Source organism: Bombina bombina, chromosome 2 (genome assembly GCF_027579735.1).
Source record: "Bombina bombina isolate aBomBom1 chromosome 2, aBomBom1.pri, whole genome shotgun sequence".
Lineage (NCBI taxonomy): Eukaryota > Metazoa > Chordata > Amphibia > Anura > Bombinatoridae > Bombina > Bombina bombina.
In genome coordinates this window covers 1011879145-1011903826 of record NC_069500.1, presented here as the reverse complement: position 1 = coordinate 1011903826, position 24682 = coordinate 1011879145, and the positions used below count along the sequence as shown (strand labels likewise).

At 37.6% G+C, this 24682-nt stretch overlaps 1 protein-coding gene across 1 annotated transcript in view; it reads right to left on the bottom strand.

The window, feature by feature from the left end:
• Positions 1-24682, bottom strand: part of LOC128648152 (bifunctional heparan sulfate N-deacetylase/N-sulfotransferase 3-like) — a 444424-nt gene that overhangs the window by 286769 nt on the left and 132973 nt on the right. Inside the window, exon 2 of the mRNA XM_053700810.1 lies at positions 1475-1562. Coding sequence (XP_053556785.1) covers positions 1475-1562 — 88 coding nt within the window. The remainder of the gene's footprint in view (positions 1-1474; positions 1563-24682) is intronic.

Below are 24682 nucleotides of genomic sequence, written 5' to 3'. Positions count from 1 at the left end.
CCCCCAGGACCATTGAAATCGTCTGAGGGTGAGAAAACACTGTGGGTCTGTCAAAGAGACAAGGGGAATTGGGGTTCTCTGAACTTAATGATGGTTTAAAATTTTCAAGCATTGGAGAACTGTAATTGCCTTGAGCTGTAACACAGGTGCCATCTTTCCCTTTTGCATAACTCCATATTAATGCCCATAGATTTGAAATTGTATGTCCAATAAGCTCATATAGGTGTGATGGTCAGATATCCACATACTTTTGGCCTATAAGATAGATAGATAGATAGATAGATAGATAGATAGATTCTATTAACTCTCCAAAGTCCTGTTCTAGGGTTGCCATCTTCTTTGTTCAGCTGAGGATTGTCTGGTATTTTGGTGCTGGACTGACTTTGGCAGGCCATGGGATCAAACTGATATATTCCAAGAAAGTTCTCTATGAAAAAGTACAATTGGGCTAAAACAGGTTGCTCCTAGGTGGCAACTCACCATAGAACAAGCAACAGAGCTGTTGTTTGTTCCTGGTAGAGCACTTCTCTTTCTATATGAACCTAGCTGCAATTTAGTGCCAGGAACATTTTTCAGTACTCAGAGGAGCAACTTGTCCTCAAATTGCTCTGCTAAGCTCGTTTGACTTGATTACAAAGGCATTTCAACTAATGTCATTTTTTAAAGACCATAGCAGGAGGCTTTATTAATAGAATTAATATCAAGTGTTAATCCTCAAAAGAAAAATACAACTCACTTGTGCTAGGATGTTACATTTTTAATGAAATATATAGTGTTGCCACAGTTTTAAAAATATCTATGCAAATAGTGTGTGAAGAGGATAGTCTTTTATAAGTGGCAATATCACATAAAGATTTAGCAAATATATTTTTAACACCTGCCTTTGTTTCTTTTTTGAGAATACATTAAATCCAAATAATATAAGTGGGGCTGGAGGTACCACTGTCAGGGCTGGCTGGAGCTGCTCAATGCCTGGGCACAGTAGTGGCGGGAATCCACCATTGGGGAGGCAGCCATTTTGCTAGGGAATTAGCCCCCCTTTCCCCCACCCAGCGACATCACTGGTTATGGATCTACCAAAATGAATAAATCAACTTTTGAATGTATTGCCTATGGTAGACATAACTAAATGTAAACATGCATATATTTGAAATATTAGAAGTCCCGTAGCTTTTCAAGAGGATTAGGCAATTTACACCTTCTCACTTTAAATAATTTATTACATTACATTTGATCCAAATAATTGTATAATATTTTATATATTGTCATACGTACACAGTAACCAATTTAAAATGTTGCAAATACTCTTATCAACTACACAGGGAAAATATATCAATCCTCCAGTGTTCACAGTGTTAATCAGAGCTATGAATGCAAATCATAAATAAGTGTGATTTTATTAAACTGCATGACATGTATATAAATTAAAAATACTGTTTGGTAAATTAAAATTCCTTTTATTTACTTTACATACCTGTGTGATAGAACTTTCCTGAAAATCCCAGATTAAATGTAAAATTTGTAACTTTTGTTCTAAGCAACTTTTGCGTGTCAAGGAGAGCCTGAAAAAAAGAAGGTCATTTTCAGAAGATTCATGGAATTACCATAACCCAAGTACATTCATTCCGCATTCATGAAAATGCCATCATCCAAGGTCACTTACACTAAATTTCACGCTTTTGTAATCCATTATACGCCCTGCTTTTTGCACACATTTTTGTTATTTCATCTACAATTTCTAGTGCACACATATAGCAATTTTAAAAATGAATAGCAGTTCCCTTGTGTTAATTTAATAAACATAGCGCTTCCAATTTTATTCATAAATTCAATTTTCTATAGCATAGTGTTGCAATAAGCAAAAACAGAAACTTGCTCATCTAGAATGGTTCTTAAGCATTTAGATCCCTGTTCTGAAAGAGCAAAATGAACAGGGATATCCATCATCCTTTCTCCCATTGCTTTCATCAAACTGTGTAGCTGCCTTCTTGTAAAGGGCTTGTAGCAACTGATAAATCATCTCATACATCAATTACAGGAACCATTAGCATTTTATATAACAATGAACTATTCTTAATAAATATATATTTTGGTTTTTTTTTGTTCTGTTTTCTAAAGGTTAAGTAGTTTGAAGTATGAAGTATATAAATAAAAAAAACAAAAATAAAATCAGTAATACAGGTAAGCTACAATTTATATTATCATTAAATAATAAAGGTAGATACAATTGATAAATTATGTAATTATGCTACAGTGATGATCTGATCAAAAAAGGTAAAGTCCATTTATTATGGCATGTACTCAAGGGTTTTCAAAAATGCATAATTAAGGTTTCAAAGCTTGTACTAAAATGTATTAATCCTAAATGCCGTAAAGATCTAAACACATGCACTTACCTGATTATATTTTTTTGGATAAAAAAAATAAATACCCCAGCACTAATTTATGAGGCTCTCCGTAACTATTTTCTTCTTTGAAAATACCATACCACATTATGACCTAGATTTCAAGTGGAGCTAAATAATGTTAGCACTATTGTGTATAAACATCACTCGAGCGCAATCAATAGCTCTTCTATTTTTGCACTCATATTACAAGTCCAAAGTTATTTTTTGTCACTCAAGCTATATTGTAATCATCATATGCACAACCACATATATCATATAAAATAAATAATTCATTTTTTATTATTGATGCATTCTGTGTTTCCACTGTATAACCAAAATAATTATAATAATTAATTATTAAAATGTCCTAGTTATTAAAATGGTAATAAAAGAGACAATATAGATAATAAGGTTTAATATTAATTGTAATAAAAAGGAAAATTAAGTAAATGAAAAGTAATAATATTGATAAATCTGATAAAACATGAGTTAAAGGATGCCTGCAAATCAGTATGTATCCACTCTTTTTGCCTCAAGGCCTGGAATAAATATCCACTTATAACTACTGTCACTCTAAAATTACATTTATGATATTTCCCAAAATGCTCAGACATACAATGCTTTGGAAACACTATTTTAATATTGTATGTTTTTTTCTTTCTTTTCAGCTTTTATTTGGTTGTCCCTATACAAATAAGAATTAATATGCAGTAGATGTGCATTTGGTTTCATCACAAACGCAAATTTGTTAAGAAATAAGGATGTTTGTTGAGTTTTTGCAAAAATAAATATCCGAACAAATGCAGCCTGACATTTAAAGAAAATGAATAGATACTGATGAAATTCGTCAGTATTAATTTTTTCCCTTAAAATAGTTAAAAACTTTAGCATGCTGGAGAATTGCTCTAACCAGGTCCTCTTCTTCACAGAGCCCTGGCCGCTCAAATAGGAGGCTCAGCACTGTAGCACCCAGGGCCTGCACTAAAGGACCTTCTCCTTTAGTGCAGACCTTGTGAGACACCACACTAAGGCCTAGATTTAGAGTTCGGCGTTAGCCGTGAAAACCAGCTTAGAGGCTCCTAACGCTGGTTTTAGGCTACCGCCGGTATTTGGAGTCAGTGATTAAAGGGTCTAACGCTCACTTTTCAGCCGCGACTTTTCCATACCGCAGATCCCCTTACGTCAATTGCGTATCCTATCTTTTCAATGGGATCTTCCTAACGCCGGTATTTAGAGTCGTTTCTGAAGTGAGCGTTAGAGCTCTAACGACAAAACTCCAGCCGCAGGAAAATAGCAGGAGTTAAGAGCTTTCTGGGCTAACGCCGGTTCATAAAGCTCTTAACTACTGTGCTCTAAAGTACACTAACACCCATAAACTACCTATGTACCCCTAAACCGAGGTCCCCCCACATCGCCGCAACTCGATTACATTTTTTTAACCCCTAATCTGCCGACCGCCACCTACGTTATACTTATGTACCCCTAATCTGCTGCCCCTAACACCGCCGACCCCTGTATTATATTTATTAACCCCTAACCTGCCCCCCTCAACGTCGCCGCCAGCTACTTACAATAATTAACCCCTAATCTGCCGACCGCAAAGCCCCGCCACCTACGTTATCCTTATGTACCCCTAATCTGCTGCCCCTAACAACGCCGACCCCTATATTATATTTATTAACCCCTAACCTGCCCCCCACAACGTCGCCGACACCTGCCTACACTTATTAACCCCTAATCTGCTGAGCGGACCTGAGCGCTACTATAATAAAGTTATTAACCCCTAATCCGCCTCACTAACCCTATCATAAATAGTATTAACCCCTAATCTGCCCTCCCTAACATCGCCGACACCTAACTTCAATTATTAACCCCTAATCTGACGACCGGAGCTCATCGCTACTATAATAAATGGATTAACCCCTAAAGCTAAGTCTAACCCTAACACTAACACCCCCCTAACTTAAATATAATTTAAATCTAACGAAATTAATTAACTCTTATTAAATAAATTATTCCTATTTAAAGCTAAATACTTACCTGTAAAATAAACCCTAATATAGCTACAATATAAATAATAATTATATTGTAGCTATTTTAGGATTAATATTTATTTTACAGGCAACTTGGTAATTATTTTAACCAGGTACAATAGCTATTAAATAGTTAAGAACTATTTAATAGTTACCTAGTTAAAATAATTACAAAATTACCTGTAAAATAAATCCTAACCTAAGAATAAATCCTAACCTAAGTTAGGTTAATCAGATTGAGCTCGCATTCTATTGGCTGTTCCGATCAGCCAATAGAATGCGAGCTCAATCTGATTGGCTGATTGGATCAGCCAATCGGATTGAACTTGATTCTGATTGGCTGATTCCATCAGCCAATCAGAATATTCCTACCTTAATTCCGATTGGCTGATAGAATCCTATCAGCCAATCAGAATTCGAGGGACGCCATCTTGGATGACGTCCCTTAAAGGAACCGTCATTCGTCGGGAGAAGCCGGAAGAAGAGGATGGATCCGCGTTGGATGCTTCAACATGGACCCGCTCCGCACCGGATGGAAGAAGATCGAAGATGCAGCTTGGATGAAGATGTTTGCCGGTCCGGATGTCCTCTTCTTGCCGGATAGGAGGAAGACTTTGGAGCCTCTTCTGGACCTCTTCAGCACCGGATGCCAGGACGGATCGGTGAACCTGGTATGGTGAAGACAAGGTAGGAAGATCTTCAGGGGCTTAGTGTTAGGTTTATTTAAGGGGGGTTTGGGTTAGATTAGGGGTATGTGGGTGGTGGGTTGTAATGTTGGGGGGGGGTATTGTATGTTTTTTTTTACAGGCAAAAGAGCTGATTTTCTTGGGGCATGCCCTGCAAAGGGCCCTGTTCAGGGCTGGTAAGGTAAAAGAGCTTTTAAATTTATTAATTTAGAATAGGGTAGGGAATTTTTTTATTTTGGGGGTCTTTGTTATTTTATTAGGGGGCTTAGAGTAGGTGTAATTAGTTTAAAATTGTTGTAATATTTTTCTTATGTTTGTAAATATTTTTTTATTTTTTGTAACTTAGTTCTTTTTTATTTTTTGTACTTTAGTTAGTTTATGTAATTGTAGTTATTTGTAGAAATTGTATTTAATTTATTTATTGATAGTGTAGTGTTAGGTTTTATTGTAGGTAATTGTAGGTATTTTATTTAATTAATTTATTGATAGGGTAGTGTTAGGTTTAATTATAACTTAGGTTAGGACTTATTTTACAGGTAATTTTGTTATTATTTTAACTAGGTAACTATTAAATAGTTCTTAACTATTTAATAGCTATTGTACCTGGTTAAAATAATTACAAATTTGCCTGTAAAATAAATATTAATCCTAAAATAGCTACAATGTAATTATAATTTATATTGTAGCTATATTAGGATTTATTTTACAGGTAAGTATTTAGCTTTAAATAGGAATAATTTATTTAATAAGAGTTAATTAATTTCGTTAGATTAAAATTATATTTAAGTTAGGGGGGTGTTAGTATTAGGGTTAGACTTAGCTTTAGGGGTTAATCCATTTATTATAGTAGCGGTAAGCTCCGGTCGTCAGATTAGGGGTTAATAATTGAAGTTAGGTGTCGGCGATGTTAGGGAGGGCAGATTAGGGGTTAATACTATTTATGATAGGGTTAGTGAGGTGGATTAGGGGTTAATAACTTTATTATAGTAGCGCTCAGGTCCGCTCGGCAGATTAGGGGTTAATAAGTGTAGGCAGGTGTCGGCGACGTTGAGGGGGGCAGATTAGGGGTTAATAAATATAATATAGGGGTCGGCGGTGTTAGGGGCAGCAGATTAGGGGTACATAAGGATAACGTAGGTGGCGGCGCTTTGCGGTCGGCAGATTAGGGGTTAATTATTGTAAGTAGCTGGCGGCGACGTTGTGGGGGGCAGGTTAGGGGTTAATAAATATAATATAGGGGTCGGCGGTGTTAGGGGCAGCAGATTAGGGGTACATAGGGATAATGTAAGTTGCGGCGGTTTACGGAGCGGCAGATTAGGGGTTAATAATAATATGCAGGGGTCAGCGATAGCGGGGGCGGCAGATTAGGGGTTAATAAGTGTAAGGGTAGGGGTGTTTAGACTCGGGGTACATGTTAGAGTGTTAGGTGCAGACGTAGGAAGTGTTTGCCCATAGGAAACAATGGGGCTGCGTTAGGAGCTGAACGCTGCTTTTTTTCAGCTCAAACAGCCCCATTGTTTCCTATGGGAGAATCGTGCACGAGCACGTTTTTGAGGCTGGCCGCGTCCGTAAGCAACTCTGGTATCGAGAGTTGCATTTGCGGTAAAAATGCTCTACGCTCCTTTTTTGGAGCCTAACGCAGCATTTTTTTGAACTCTCGATACCAGAGTTAATTTTATGGTGCGGCCAGAAAAAAGCCTGCGTACCGTTAACAGCCCATCTACCGCCAAACTCCAAATCTAGGCCTAAGTCTCCTACTAGCACAGCGGTGGCTCTGTGAAGAAGAGAAATGGGCTTGTGTGGCTCTCCAGCTTGCTAAAGGTAAGTATATTGCTACAGGTGAATTTTTTCACCTGTAGCTTTGGAATATTATTTACATTAGTTTAACAAGAACTAATGTAAATTTTCTATGAACATTTAATATTTGTTTAATTTAAACAAAATGAATACCTAATAGTGCAGCCAAAGAATATTTATTTCCCTGAATAGTCATTCTGAAAAATTCAAAAAAAAATTATTAGAATTAATATTAAAACTTTTTTGGAATCCACTGGCACATTAAATTTGGATTTAACACAGACAACCATGTCCTTTAGAGCAGGCAACTATGTGATTTATTTATTGAGATGTGATACATATAATCACATCTTAGCAAATAAATATATTTTCTGCATCTGCACCCTTAGAATACCCTGACAACAACATCTTTGAATGCCAATTATCTGGAGAATACTCTATAATCGACTCAAAACAGATTAGTATACAAATTCCTTAAGGCGTCCTTATCCAAAGTACATATTTGTGTCATATCATAACTATCTAAGTTGGATCTAAGGTGGCAGCCTTACACACAGCTCCAACTACCCCACCTGTAGAGAAGGAAAAAAGTATCTGGTTCTTCACAATTGGACTCTATCAAGCTAAAAAATAATAACATCAATACTCCTTTTGGGGAACCTTATATTGTGACCTTAATGAAGCACTGAAATTACTGCTGACTATACCAAGCATGGCGGCACTGGACACATGGGAGCATCGTGTGCAGTCTATCCTGCAAAGTCACTTTCAGAAACTGACATAGGGTCTACAAAGAATACTGAGCCCATTGCTCCAGAGCACAGCACTGTAGGCAGACTTGAACGATCTAACCACACAAGAGATTTAAGGCAACACCTGCATCGGGATCAAATTGGTGAAGATGAACCTACCCCTTACTGTGCAGTGGAACTATGTGCATCACTCGACATGGCGAATGATAAACATCTGGCTTTAACTCACATAGATGTGGACCTAAATGATAATGATTAGTCATGGGAAGCCCATGCTGTGCAGCCTGAGAATGTTTTTGGCCGTTTTTCGGATGCAGTTCACCTCAGCTACCTGTATATTTGGCATGAGGTCTTGTGTAATATGGAACTATCGAAAACCTTCAATCAGGTGATATCTTTTCTCAAACATAGCAGCCCACTTGAATAACATCAAATTGGTGAGGCCTCTACATGGAAACCATGGAGGGCATCCCTACATGATGGCAAGTACATACCCATATATTATACCCCCAATAGAAGGAGAAGGTGGACACTGATCTTAAACTTCCATCGGTTTGGTGTGGGCTAGTGACTTACCCTTACTGACTGAAGTGAAATACCATAGCTGGTTTGTGATAACATCTATACTAAGTTAACTTTAATGGTTTCACAAATGGTGTTGTTATATTTGCTGTCACTGTTAACCCTTTAAGGACACAGCTTTCAGTTTGCTCAATTGTTTTATGACGGAAAATTTCCGTCATATGTCCTTAAGAGGTTAATACATTATTTGTTTAGAGATGTTTCTTATGAGCAGGTTTATTAGCTCACAATACCATGTTTCTAGATGGATCCCTGTCTATTTTAAGACCTATATGTTAAATATGAGGGTTGGAAGTGTATACTATGTCACTCAACTGTTATCTGAAAAATGCTTTGGAATGTTATGTAACATAGACTTTTAATTACATTCCCCTTTAATTTCTCTAGTTATTCGAGAGTAATGTTATTTAATAGAGATGGCACGCCAACATTTGTGCCGATATAAATGTTAGAATTTAGAATATGCTTTTCATGAGCTAAATCTTATTGTCCAACACCTACAGCCTAGCCCAATATAGTTTTCTGAACTATTTATACTGCCTCAGCTATCCATATCTCAGTAAGACTGCAGAACCAAAAGTACACTATCCATAACCCAGCATGCAGAGGAGCTCTATCTATTTCCATGGCGTGTTGTGTTAGTTCATTAACTATGTTTATGACTATTAGAACCTCTGTATAGTACATAACAGTAATTTGCCGATCTGTGCTAACCTATTATAGATAAGAAATATACTGCCTGCGGCCGGGATAGCATACTATATATACATTAAAAGGCACAAACAAATTTAACCTCTAGCCTAATGTCCCACTATATTGAGGGTCCACATTTCAGGCATACTCTTAGGGTTATGCAGTTTGGAAAGGGACAAACACATACGCCATAGACTCCTCAATAGTCTCTGCTGGTTTACCAGTATCTTATTGCTGATGATGCACTACTCTATTCTTTTTAAATCTGGCTATAGACCTATATTTTCAGCAAAGGTAACATACCTGCACATAATCAGAATGTGGCTAAGATTATATACATACTAATAACATCTACCACTCAGTAGCGCTCAACAACCATGCTTCCCTTAATTAAATAAATAAATGCCATTTTGGTTTTATAGCAGTATAGAGTCCAAAAGTGACTTTTGAAATATGTACATTTTTTCTTAGATGGCAGAAAACAATAGTGCACATTTTTTTTCTGTTTGAGTCCATATTCCTTTCCCAATTTTTAAGTTTTTATGCTTAGAGGGTAAAAATCCCCATCCATAGGCTAGATTACAAGTGGCGCTCTATTTAGTGCTCCTGCTCGTGCGTAATACAAGTTGAAAGCAAAAAGGTTTTGCACGAGTGCTAACCTGACACGCACAAAAGCCACAGACTTCAATGCAGTATGAAAAGGGGAAAAAACACCTTTACTCTCAAACGTTTAACGAAGTGCGCGAACCCGACATTCCAATGTTCACATATAATATGTTCTATTTATTAATAAATAAATATTTCTATATATATTTCTATATATATTTTTGATTTTTTTGGTAATATATATATATATATATATATATATATATATATATATATATATATATACTCCTGTATCTGTACTCCCACTTCAAAATAGTCAGCAACCAGGGTGCTAAATCAGAATAATCTGTATAATTGCAATGAGGAACTGCACTCACTGGATTTAGAAAAATAATCCTTTCGTTTTATTTAAACATGATAAACAAAGTCCCTTCTAATGCTAAATTGTAATTGATAAACTGTATATCCAAACAATAGATTCTACGCCTATAACTATACCAGCCATACTTGACACAACATATTTAAATATTGAGGGGGACTATTTGATGGAGGATATTTGATATTATGTTCAGGAACATATATTTAATGTCATTTGGGTCATTAATAAACGGTACATAATGGTATTTGTAGCATCCAAAACTTTGGGTATACATAGCCCACTAAGTGTTGCATGATGCACGATTAGACATATGTTAAACTACAAGATGGCCATAACACTTTTGGATATTAGTGTGAGCCTGACTATACTGATGCCGTATTACGGAACATATGATGCTAGCGTGGTTGAGTTCCCCCCTATTGTTGTGTATGGCTATGCAAATTAGCCATGCATTTGTGATGCAATACACAAAAAGTCACGTGGTGTGACGTAATGACGCGATTATATTAGGAAGCTGGGAGAGCCAGTAGAATACGGATCTATACACATCCACATACAGAAGTAACTACAAGGTGAGCATGGTGACTTATTATTGTGATCAAATGTCTGTCTATTAGGCAACACTTGAATATTCAGAAAGTAACACAAAGGTCAATCCCTAGGGATCTAAAATACCACTAAGAATACAGCTACACAGTGCTATACAAAGGGATCATATAGACAAACAATGGGCACCTGACTAATCCTAAATAACAGTAAATCGCTTTGACTGAGGTTCAGTGAACCACATAGCTTTTGAGAACCCCTTATGAATGCTAACCTTAACTTATCTATGACAGGGCACACTACTGCAGTGCAAAGTTTTTACTCATGACACTGAGGTTTTGCTTAACAGGTATGCACATGATTATTGTTGCACAGGATATATAAAGTAGTTGTTTTACACAATTGTGCTATATGGTATATGTTGCACTATAAAATTATATATACATACATATTTAAACAAATATGAGTATGTATCTCTATGTTAAAGACCTTTGCAAGCTATTTTTTCTAACAACTGAGACCTCATATCTTAAACCCTTTTATATGCAATATTTTTTTTAAATAATTTTTATTAGTGTTATTATGAGTGTAATTGTATTTTTAGATGTATCTTTGATGTGTTTTGTTTTTTTGTGTTTTCTAACCAGAGCCCTGAAGTTGCTCCAACCCGACTTGCATTAAACTCAATTGCGCTAAAGCGAACGCGTTTACTTTCAACTTGCTCGCAAAGAGCCGAGATAAATTCCTTATCGTTTGCACACAACAGTTAGAACACCACTTGTAATCATAGCCTCATATCAGCAATGTTGTTTAAAGTGTTATATGGACATTAAACGTTTAAAACAAGTATTGTTATCTATCTATCAATATATATAGAAATATACAGCACAACAGACTTATGTACAAAATTAATGTTTTTAAAAAAAAATGAAAGCTTTCAATAAATTATTTGCCAAACTGCTAAGAAATTTCTGGTAAGCATGTTTATCTTATATCTTTTAGTTGTGGCTAATTATGGCTAGCTGTAAACTAGTTTGTTCTTTGCTCTAAGCAATCACTTTGTATTTTGTAGCTGGCTTTGGTAATTTGTAGCATTCTGAAAAGAAACTAAGTTACAGAATTTATTAGGAGCATAAGACAAGTATCATTTTTGCACAGAAGTAAAATATTTTATGCCAATCAATCTATATTGCAATGCTTTTTAATATGTGTTGTAATGTTTTATGTCAAAACTGTTTAAAGAAATGCTGAGTACAAAGGAAATATATTTAGAATTGTTGGCGTTTATCAAACAATACTTACGACTTTAAAATAAGCATGTCTAACACTATTAATATCACATGATACCCTGTGGAAGGAGAAATTGTTGAGTTGTTCTTTCTTTCATTGTAACAGTTTGGAGAGAGAATTAGACTGAAATTTTAATGCATGTAGGAGATAGAGAATGGCTTTGAGGTGAATAACTCAAAAAAAAGGAAACAGAGACTTTCAGTGTGGGCCAAAACCTCAATTTTGATCGATTGACACTGCAACAGTGAAGTAACACATGGGAAGACAAATGCTCAACAACACATACAATTTCAGCTTAGAGTATTACATAAATCTAAAAAAAAAACACACAAAGAACAAAAAACAGTGCTTTAGAGCCAACAACATGTATTATACTGCAGAGCTATCGAGGTACTAGCTGTTTTATTATATAAAATTTCATTTGTATCCTTATTACTAAACATGTAATAAATAAAAGAGAAAACGTGCTAAATATGGCTTGGCATCTTTACAGTCCCACAAAGCCTAGGTGCTGATTATTTTTCTTCTTTCTATATTCTACACAGAAAGCTAAACTCTATAACTGTACGGTACCTAAAGTCATAGGATTGAAATAAATTCCATCACACTCATATTAAAGCTACTGCTCTTCTGCTGTTAACACTACCCAGAATCAAATCTTAGTTGAATTATAGTCAATACATCATGGAGTAGCTACAAAAAAAATGAACCCTTAGGCTCTGTGAAATTTCCTGATGTTACTGTTCTTTTAGAGGAATTTTCTCTAGGGGGAATTTGTGGGCAAAGTAGTTACTACATTTATTTAGCAATCTAGATTATAAAAATAAAAAAATAACTTACTAGACTGTGGAAAAGGCGTTTAAAGATGCTGAATTTGGTTTTAAAGGGATAGTACAGTAAAAATTACAGTTTTATGATTCAGACATGCGGTTTTAACTAACAATTATAACTTTCCAACTTCTAGTATCTAATTTATTTTTTGTTCTCTTGTTATCCTTGGTTGAAACATACCTAGATAGGCGCAGGAGTAGCAATTAACTACTGGGAGCTAACTGCAGATTGGTGGCTGCACATGTATGGCTCTTGTCATTGTCAACACTTGGGACCTGATATTCAAAACCCCTGTTTAGGTGAGATATTCTAAAATGATCCTCCAGCACTTCCAGATCCCTAGTGAAATATTCAAAAACGCAGATTTTGCTTTGCTTCTTCAATGGGCGTTCCCTGCATTTCTGTATGTGAAGACCAGTGCAATATAGCACTGAATGACGTGACAGTTCTGCTGCATTTACACTTTGTGCTTTTTATTTTAGATCACTTTACACTTCAAATTACATTTAATTACATTTAAACTTTCTATTTTATATTTTACTTTGTGTACAGCAGTGTATTGTTTTTTTTCAAATTCTGATTATGCCTTCACAGTTTCTGTGTTACTTTAACAAATTAGGCTCATACTTTGTATGTATATGTGTATCTTTTATAAATTAGATTGCACTTTGCAAGTCTTTTATTTAAATTAAAACTGAATAACTGTCAGCTTCAGTTTCCTAAAGAGTGTAATTACTTTCTATGAGCCAGATAATCAAACATTCTCTAGTTTGGAGAGAGAATATTGTGCTGACTTCACAGGGGCAGAACGCACTAACTTTTCAAAAAAAGGGGAGGAACCTAGAAATCCAAGAGAGATAATATGACTTCCATATAAAGCAATGAATCTCTCTGGGATACAAAATTTCACATGGGAGAGAGAAGATAACTGGAAAACCCCTGGGGCTGAAATAAAGGTCCGGTTTGCATTAATTCTAAAATAAACTGATTTTTTTTCACTATAATTTAATTTGCTTTTGTCTATATTGAAGTATATATTACTTTTATGTTAGTTAAAATAAGTGCATTGTGAATTTTGAGCAAACTTCACCTGTATACAGCTGGCTAGACAAATCAGTGAGACCAGCTTGTTTAAAATGCTAAGAAAATTTCACAAGACTTGTGAGAAACCTTCAGACCCAGAGAACTGCCCTGACCCACTTTCTGAAACTGTCAGGAGAAAATACAAAGTACAATTTAATTTTATACAAACTATAATCCTAAATTAGTAAAGTAGCACAGAAACTTTCAAAGCATAATCAGAATGTGTAAAATTACTGCTAGACCAACATTTAAATGTATTAAACTACAAATGAGAAAGGGAAAAGCTTAAATGCAATAATCCTTAAAGGACCCTGTGATGAGAGCAGGATGTGATGTCACTAGCATGTGGGCGGGGCTTAGGTCCGGTGTCTGTGTCGCAGTTAGTTTAGTACAATCAACCTGTCTGGATGTGTATTGCTATGCTCTGTAATAAAATAGAGTTGTACCATCATTGCTGTGTCCTGCATATGTCCTGCATCTCATGACATGGTGTCAGAAGTTCTGGACTACGCTTCTGTTTCTGATGATGACGATGTCAAAGTTTACCCCACCTGAGCCTTTTGACTTTTCTCAGCCTGCAGCTTGGCCCACATGGCGTCAGCGGTTTCAGCGCTTCAGGATTGCATCCAAACTGAACAAGGAGAGTGGTGAAGTACAAGTTAATTCTCTTTTATATTCTATGGGGAAAGATGTAGAGCCAGTGTTCAATGCTTTTACTTTCCAAGAAGGGGACGAAGTTAACTTTGATATAGTTATGGATAAACTCAGTGCCCACTTTGTGCCCAAAAGAAATGTGATTCATGAGAGAGCTTGTTTTCACAAACGTAATCAGCGTGTGGGAGAATCTGTGGAGTCATTCGTGCGCAGCCTGTATGAACTAGCTGAATTCTGTGAGTTTGGTGTTGCTAAAGAAGAGCAAATCAGAGACAGAATAGTTATTGGAATTGCAGATGCTGAAGTCTCCCTGAAGCTGCAGTTAGAGCCTGATTTAACGTTAGATGGGGCTATTAGGATGGCCCGCCAGAGTGAACTGGTGAAAAAGCAAAGTGCTGATCTGAGGTCTGAGAGTATTGTGGATGAAGTGCAACAGTCTAGGAAAATTACTAGTGAAAGGCACAGTGTGAGCGGTAGATCTAAAATACTGGAAAGGCCTAGAAGTGGATGGGCGCAACATGGCCGATGCACACGGTGCTACCGGGCTCATGATCAGAGTGCTATATGCCCGGCCAGAGATAAAAGATGCAGAAAATGTAACAGAATAGGCCATTTTGAAGTGGTGTGTAAAACTGAATACATTAAGGAGATGCAGGTGGACAGTGACCAGGAGGGTCAGGAAGTGTCTTTTGTGGGGTCTGTTGTGGAACGGACAAGCTCAGAGGAAGATTGGAAAGTTACTTTTACTGTAATGGGAGCCAAAGTTGATTTTAAGATTGACACAGGAGCAGATATCACTGTAATGTCTTTTGCTGAATTTATGAAACTGCCTCGACAGCCCCAGCTGGCGAAGGTTACTACAAATGTTCATAGTCCTGGTGGCCGCATTGATTGTGTGGGGAAATTTCTTGCCAGCTGTGAGTACAAACAAAGGAAGTTCACCATGTGGGTGCATGTGATCCGAGGTCAGTGTGTTAACAGTTTATTGAGCAGAAAAGCAGCCTGTGACTTGGGCCTCGTGGCCAGAGTGAATGAGATCTCTGAAGATATGTTTGGCGAGTTGGGCCTACTGAGCTGCAAACCTGTCCGTATAGCACTTAAAAGTGACGCAGTCCCGTACAGTATTTCTACTCCTCGTAGAATTCCGTTCCCGCTCATGTGGAGAAAGAGCTCATGCGCATGAAGTCTATGGGGGTTATTGAAGAGGTTGTTGAAGCAACTGATTGGTGTGCCCCCATTGTTCCAGTTGCAAAGAAAAACGGAATGGTGCGCATCTGTGTGGACCTGAAAAGGTTGAATGAGGCAGTGAAGAGGGAGAGATTTGTGCTGCCGACATTGGAAGATATAGCCCTGAAGTTGGCTGGGGCGAAGTTCTTTTCCACATTAGACGCTTCTAGCGGCTTTTGGCAGATCCCCCTGGATCCAAAGTGCCGCAAACTGACTACCTTTATCACTCCGGTAGGTCGGTTCTGCTTCTGCAGACTTCCCTTTGGGATATCCTCCGCTCCTGAGATCTTTCAGAGGGAAATGAGTTCTCTCCTGAGTGGCCACGTGGGCACAGCAGTCGTCATGGACAACATTCTAGTGTATGGGTCCACAGTGGAAGAGCATGATCAGCGTTTGAGTTGTGTGCTGCAGGCTATCAAAGAGTCTGGGCTGAAGCTGAATAAAGAAAAATGTCATTTTAGGAAAACTGAATTATGCTACTTTGGGCATATCATCAACGGGGATGGCATCAAGCCGGACCCCGAGAAAATTCGGGCTATCGAACAGATGAAAAGCCCTTCTGATGTACATGAGCTGAGACAGATATTGGGCCTTGTAAATTACGTGGACAAGTTTCTTCCAGATTTATCTACAGTTTTGCACCCTATCACAGAGTTGCTTAAGAAAGATGTTGCCTGGGTTTGGGGACCCTCACAAGAAAAAGCGTTCCTGCATGCTAAGTCCCTGCTGGGGTCTGCCCCAGTGCTGGGGTTCTACGACCCTTCAAAAAAGACTGTGGTTAGTGCTGATGCAAGCAGTTATGGGTTGGGGGCTGCACTCCTGCAGCTGAATGACAACAAACTACAGCCCATCGCCTACTGTTCCCGCACACTGACGGCTGCGGAGTCAAAATACGCTCAAATTGAGAAAGAGTGCCTGGCTGCAGTTTGGGCCTGTGAGCGCTTTCAGCGTTATCTAGTGGGTTTGGAGAAATTTAGTCTGGAAACTGACCACAAACCGCTAGTCCCTCTTATCAATTCTTATGATATCGACAAAACACCCTTGAGATGCCAGAGACTTTTAATGAGACTGCTCAGGTTCAATGTTCAGGCAGTGCATGTGCCGGGGAAGCAGCTGGTTGTGGCAGATACACTGTCCAGGCTCCCGCTGGCTGCTGCTGAAGAATCCTCCACAGAGTCGGATGTAAAAGTGTATGTTGATTCAGTTCTGGCCTCTAAGTCCATTTCTTCAAGGAAACTGGAAGAGATAAAGAAAGAGACATATTTGGACACAGATATAAGGTACATAAGAGATGGCTGGCCCGAGAGCCGGGCAGCCTGGATGTCTTTAAATGCTTACCAGCCAGAGAGGTCGCAGCTCACGGAGCTGGAGGGGTTGGTGCTGTTCCAAGACCGTATTGTAATTCCTGTCAGCATGAGGAAGGAGATGTTAAACAGGATTCACGATGGCCACTTAGGCATTACAAAGTGCAGAGAAAGAGCAGCTACAGCGGTGTGGTGGCCTGGGATCAGCTCCGACATTGCAAATCACGTGTCTAAATGTGCCTTTTGCCGGGAACGCCGGCCTACTCAGAGAAGGGAGCCCTTAATGTCTACTCCACTGCCTGCGGGGCCGTGGCAGAAAATAGCTGCTGATTTGTGCGAACTGCACGGGAAAAAGTTTCTTGTTGTTATCGACTACTATTCCAGGTATTTGGAAATAGCACCCCTGAATGATATCACAAGTCAGGCCGTTATCATTCGCCTGAAGAGCTTGTTCGCCCGCTGGGGCATTCCAATGGAGCTGGTGAGTGATAATGGCATGCAGTTCGCTTCTACAGAGTTCAGTGCTTTCAGCAGGGAATATGATTTTGTACATTCCACGTCAAGTCCACATTATCCGCAGGCCAACGGAATGGCTGAAAGGGCAGTTCAAACAACAAAATTCATTCTAAAGCAATCTGAACCGTACCTAGCCCTCTTGTCATACAGGGCGACGCCCATTCAAGCCACCGGGTTTAGCCCGGCACAGCTGATGCTAGGACGCCAGATTCGCACCACTTTACCCTCAGTGGGTGTTTTCAAGCCGCCTGGCCCTGTTCCTCGGGACGAAGTCCTTAGGAGGGATGAAGAGGCCAAAAAGGGTTATCGTTTCTTCTACGACAGGAGACATTCTGTCAGGCCTTTACAGGATCTGAAAGCGGGCCAAAGTGTCAGAATTAAACTGGATGATGAGAAGAAATGGAAGACGCCTGCTACGGTAGTGGGCCGCTCTCCAGAACCAAGGTCTTACACAGTCCTTACAGAGGGAGGGACGGTTACACGCCGTAACCGAAGACATCTTCAGCCTGTACCTGAGAGTCTGGAACCGGATACCTCAGTACCACCGCCGGTGGGATCCCCTGTTCTAAGAGAGGTGCCTTCCCCTCAGCAAGATCATAGCGGGGATATATCTTTGCCTCCAGCAGACTCTTGTTCACCATCTTCTGTATCAGAGGACAGTTCATGCAAAGTTACATCAAGCGGAAGAGTGGTGAGGCTTCCGGCCCGATACAGGGACTGACTTTAGCTAGAACAGTGACCGGAAGTATGGGCAGAATAATCCCATGGTCACTGTGGACTAGGGTAGTCTACCCCGATGTCCAAGTCAGGATGTAATTTATTTGTTCATGTTTTCTAATCTATCTGTTTTTATAATGTTCTAAAACAAAATGTTGTTGTATACCCTGTTGGTGTACCTTGTTATTTAATATATGCGAATGTATGCTTTGCCTTTGAAAAAGGGGAAGATGTGATGAGAGCAGGATGTGATGTCACTAGCATGTGGGCGGGGCTTAGGTCCGGTGTCTGTGTCGCAGTTAGTTTAGTACAATCAACCTGTCTGGATGTGTATTGCTATGCTCTGTAATAAAATAGAGTTGTACCATCATTGCTGTGTCCTGCATATGTCCTGCATCTCATGACAGACCCAATCTGAAATGTATAGTAATTTAAAATGCAATGCACAAAGTGTAAGTGTAACAAAACTCTCATATCATGTGGCGCTATATCACACTGGGCTTGTCTCTGCATCACATACATAAATGAGAGTGATCTCGCTGTGCTGGAGAGTTCAGCCCCTTTTTCTATTGAAAATTCAACGAGTTCAGCCTTGGCGAAGGCTGAACTACAACTTCTCTCAAAGCTGGAGAATCTTTGAATATCTGGGCCTTGATGCATTCAGCTAGCTCGCCTCCCAGTAGTGCACTGCTGCTCCTTCAACAAAGAATACAGATAAAACATTAGAAAGTTGTTTAAAATATAAGTTGTTTCTTAAATTGTACCAAGCCATGTTGTTTAGCATTTTATTTTTCTATTTTTTCTTTATTCTATTTTTAATAATATGTTTTAATAAAAATGGCATTTAATATAACATGATACAACTTCAATTGCTTAACAGTATTACATATATTGCTAGTTCTAAAGCGTTTTGTTTTTATTTTTTGTTTTCAAAGGTTAAGTGACCAGAATCATTAACAGAAATTATATGAAAGAAGATTTTTTTTTGTGGATCAAATAAAATTATATTTTGCATTTTTATTTTTTTACATTCCTTAAATAAATATTCAAGTTTAAGGCAACTGTAGAAGATTTTTTTGTGACCCCTTACATAGCTGTTTTTCATTTGATTGTTATAATAGGTTGACATACCATGTAGTACAACTGATTGCATATTGCTTCTGTAATTGAAAAAAGTAATACATTATTTTTTTTAAAATTACAGAACTGAACAGTATTTTCCCCTCACCAGCACTTTACTCTTGAAGCCACAAACACATTTTTTTTAATTATAACTGATGTAATGCTATAATTATTTACTAGACATGTATTTATTTAAATGTTCTGGCTGTTCTCTAGTAACTACAAGCTTTATTGCCACAGCTACTAAAGGGAAATGTTATAACTGACAATACAGAACCAATCACAGATCAAATGAATCAAACCTCAAAGATGAATAAACTGAGGTCATATGCCATATAGCTTACTTAAAACCAAATCATGTAGCCACCATTATAACAGTAGTGCCTTGTAACCACTGCAAGCAATACAAAGAAACATTTCCAGTTTTAATAAAGCTAAAATAAAATCTTAAGAAAATAATATTGTGTGAGGTATTTTAAGGATATTTTCACTTGTAGATATGGTGATTGGACATCTGGAACACAACAATGTGCAAACTATAATGGTTATGTCATTTTTTAGGGAAAGTTGTATCAGACAGTAGATTGCATTTATATTTAAACTGAGTGATTTTGTAATGGTCTTAAAGGGACATGAAGCCACATTTTTTTTCTTACTTGTTATGGCAACAGTTTTGCAAGAATGTTTTCCATTTGCAAGAGCACTAGATGGCAAGGGCAACACTATTTCCTATCATGTAGTGCTCTAGACGCATATCTAGGTATCTCTTCAACAAAGAATATCATAGGAACTAAACAAATGTGATAATAGAAGTAAACTGGAAACCTTTTTTCTTTTTCTTTTTTTTTAATGTAATGATCTGTCTAAATCCCAAAAGATTTAAAAGGGATTTCATATGACTTTAATAATCAAACACAAAACCCTTACGTGGATTCTTTTAGACTTTAGAATTGGTAAAGCCAGACAACCCATCTCCTTAAAGGGACATCATGTATATTAAAAAGCATTGTTGACATATTCTCTCTGTCTCTCCCTCTCTCTCTCTCTCTCTCTCTCTCTCTTTATCTTTATTTTTCTCTCTCTTTCTCTCTCTTCCTCTCTCTCTTCCTCTCTCTCTTCCTTTCTCTCTTCCTTCCTCTTTCTCTCTCTCTCTCTCTCTCTCTCTCTCTCTCTTCCTCTCTCTCTCTCTCTCTCTCTCTTCCTCTCTCTCTCTCTCTCTCTCTCTCTCTCTTCCTCTCTCTCTCTTCCTCTCTCTCTCTCTCTCTCTCTCTCTCTTCCTCTCTCTCTCTCTCTCTCTCTCTCTCTCTTCCTCTCTCTCTCTCTCTCTCTCTCTCTCTCTCTCTTCCTCTCTCTCTCTCTTCCTCTCTCTCTCTCTCTCTCTCTCTCTTCCTCTCTCTCTCTCTCTCTCTCTCTCTCTCTTCCTCTCTCTCTCTCTCTCTCTCTCTTCCTCTCTCTCTCTCTTCCTCTCTCTCTCTCTCTCTCTCTCTTCCTCTCTCTCTCTTCCTCTCTCTCTCTCTCTCTCTCTCTTCCTCTCTCTCCTCCTCTCTCTCTCCTCTCTCATTATTATTATTTTTTTGCCTGAAGTTACATTAAGCTATTTCAATTTAATTGAAACTAAGACTGCTGTATTAGTTTTGTACTTTCTGCTACTCATCACCAGAGGATGAAAACAACTGTTTCTGCTTTACTATTGGAGAGGATTACAATTTGAAGAACCTTCTTTAAGAAGAAATGAAGAAGACAAATGTACTACAATGCCCACTGTACATTATTCTTTGTTTTGTCTAAAGGATGGTATTTTAATGCTTAGTTTTTAAGGAACACACATGTGCTTTTATTTTTTACTTCTTCTTGCATCCAATGTAAATTGGAGTTTTGGGCTTATGATTCAGGGAGCATATGCACAATCAATTGTGCTCAAAAATGAAATTATATTTTTAGATAAACAGTATTTACTTTTATTATAGCATTCAGTGTCCCTTAAATCTTATTTTGGTTTATAGCTAAAATCTACTATCAAACAAAACTAAATATAATTTTATCTAAAAATGTATGTTATGTGATTTTAATTTTGTATAACCTAATTTGGGGGCCTATCACAATCTTTAGGCTGAGACCTTTTTCACAATTTTATCTGGGTGAAAAGGCCTCTTTTTGTTTCTACCTGATCACAATAGTGATTTTGGCTATTTAGTGCACAATCACGTTTTCATCTCTCAGAGGAAATTCCTTAATATGAAGCCAAAAAGTTTCCAGCAATTACAGTCCATTTTCAAGAGCCTTTTTAACACATTTTTCAAGACCAGTTTTGCCTTTTCAAACTCAGCACTGACCACAGGAGACATTTTAGAAGTGTATTAGAATACATAGTATTGATTCATCAAAGCTCAGTTCATTGCTATTCACTATTGTATAATCGGTCTGCAGAGGTTAGTGAACACATTTACACTGATGTGAATCAGATTACATGTCTGTATATAGTGACACTGTTTAACCCAACAGTACTGTATATAGTGAGTCAGTGACACAGTCTGTAATCTGCTGGTGAGATGACTGGCCTGACCCTATCCACCCCAGTACTTTATAAAGTGACCACAGTAGTCTGTGACATAGTCCAGCCCCTCCATTCTGTATATAGTGGTACTGTATAGTGACATTGTTTACCCCCTCCCCCCATGCTGTAGTAACATGGTCTGTAATTTGCTGGTTCCACAAACATACACATACATGCATAAATACACACACACAGTCACATACATACATACAAACATACACACATAAACAACAAAGGGAAAAACAGAAAGACTAACCCCTGTAGTCAGAGACACTAGTGAAACATCATGTCACACTCACATGATATTAGTTTTTCAGTATTTTTTGTTTTGTTTTTGATGCTGGGCCCCCACCCTTCGGGGCCCATTCACAATTGCGAACCTCTGCACCCCCTGTAGTTTCGCCCCAGCATTTACATGTGCATACAGAGAATCCATCTACCAGGAATGAACAAAAGTTCAACAGCTTGTAGTATGGTGAGTTACTACCTAGGAGCAGCCTCCTTTAGCCCAATTGTGAACAAGGAACTTGGCAACCCTGGACAAATGTTTTGGCCTTCTGGGAGCCTTATCACTAAAGTGCAGCCATATCTCTCTAAGCACATTGGGCAAGGATTCAATGCCTGGTTTCCCCCATCACCCTTAGGGCCACTTTCCCAGGGTCATAATACAAATACATACAGAAAGAGAAGCACTCTACCAAGAATGAACAGCAGCTTTGTAGCTTGTTCTATGGTGAGTTAGCACCTACAAGTAGCTATTTTTTAGCCCAGTTTTTCACAAATGATATCAGTTTGATCCCACATAGTAAGGTCAGTCCAGCTTCAAAATACCGGGCAATCCTCCTCTGAACAAGGAACATGGCAACCCCAGAGGATTTACATATGTATACCTCTTTATGTATATGTGTTGTTGAGTACTTTATATCCTGCACAGTTAAGGGGATCTTCAGGAAAAGTGAGATCAAGACCCAACAGCTAGAAATGGTATTTAGCAACCTCTTTCTGTTAAAGTTTATCTCACTTGCACTATGATGAATCTCGCTATTAGTACAAGTGTTTTCATAAACAGGCTTTAAAATGGGGTTGCGCAATCGTGAGTTCAAATGAAACCTCTGAGGTGGCGAAGAGAAATCACTGAGAGCTCACTCACTCGCTTGCTCGCTCTCAGTGATTGACAGTCCCTTGACAGGATCGGGCATTACACACTCAGCGGGCATTACACACTCACCAACATCCCATCAAGCTATCCAACCAATAAATCTTCACACAGCTCTTTATCTGCAAAAAAATATAGTAAACATTTTTTTTAAATATATCGATATTATATCGATTTTTAACCAACCAATGTATCAATAGCATAATTAAAAAAAATGCTAAAATTGTAAATATTATTATATTCTTATAAATATTTTATTTAAAAAGGAGACTCAAAGATGGATCCTCCAGAAAAATAGTAACTGAACTGGAACAGCAAAATTAAGCTATTTACAAATGCATTGTTTTATCTGCAGGAAGAGTCAAAGATCATAGTATTAAGGAAGTTTCCCAAAATATCTCTAATGGGTCTCAAATGACTTCCATTTATTTGATAATTATTGTAATTCCAGTTAAATTAAATTAAGAGAAGAGTTAAAGGGACATAAAACCCTATTTTAAAACCGAATTTTAAACAAATTTCCAGTTTGTTTTCTTGTTATCCATTGTTGAAAAGCAGGATGTTAAGTTCAGCATTGTGCACGTGTCTACAGCACTATATGGCAGCAATTTTGCAAAAATGTTTATATTAGCAAGAGCACTAGATGGCAGCACTATTTCCTGTCGGGTAGTGCTGCAGAGATGTGCATGCTACCTATCTAGATATCTGTTCAACAAAGAATAACAAAAGAAAAAAGCAAATCCGATAATATAAATACATTGGAAACTTTTTTTAAAATTGTATTCTTTATCTGATTCATGGAAGAAAATGTTTGGGTTTCATGTCCCTTTAAAGCATTTCTTTAGGATTGTGTTTTTTATTAAATTTGTTTGTTTTATTATGGATATTAATTTATAATTTGGGGAAGTTAGGAATTAGGGGTTTGTTATGGCGGATAAAAAGCAAATTATTTTACTAGATAATTTACCAACTGGATGACTTATCAATGTGGTAGTGTGTGTGTTCAACCAAGCGGGTAATAATGTGGGTGTTTACCAATGGGTGGGCTGTGTTGAGGTATTAGAGTAAAAGGGTTATATGTGAGGGTATGTTGTCAGGCTCCTAAGCGATTATCCATGCATGGTTCAACCTATACAATATAAGCATTTCATCTGAGGGCATACTCTAAGGTATTGTATTTCAGACAGAACTATAACTATAAACAACTGATCTGTTATCTCTACATACTTATTCAACAGTATACTAATATAAAATGTAAAGAGATATAAAACAGGCATTGTTGTAATAAAAAAGTAATAAACAGTGGGTTATACTTAATAGAAATAATCGCAATGTGTATTATTCATCATTTAAAAAAGATTTTACCTTGTATTTACTTTTTTTAGCTTAATTTGTGCAGGGTCTATTACTTGCTTTCACAGCCCAGTCTCTAAAGGAAGGCAAAAAAAATAGCTTTTAAATTAAAGTAGTTTTCAGTTAGATTTAACTTTTTTTTTCGTCACTAAATTAGCACTGTTTCATAACTCTTTAAGAATGGCATGAGGCAAGGGTGTGTAAGAAATACAAAATAGACACTATGAGACCTGTTTTAATGAGCACACATGCTTACCCATGTTTCTTGTACAAAAAAATCCAATACCTGATATGCACAGATCTCAACAAACCATAACATTCTTATGAGTGGAGAAATTTTTTTCAGATTTCTTCAATAACAAATGGGAGACAATTCAATGTCTAGCTCTGAAAAAGTATGAGGCATGAGAGCAA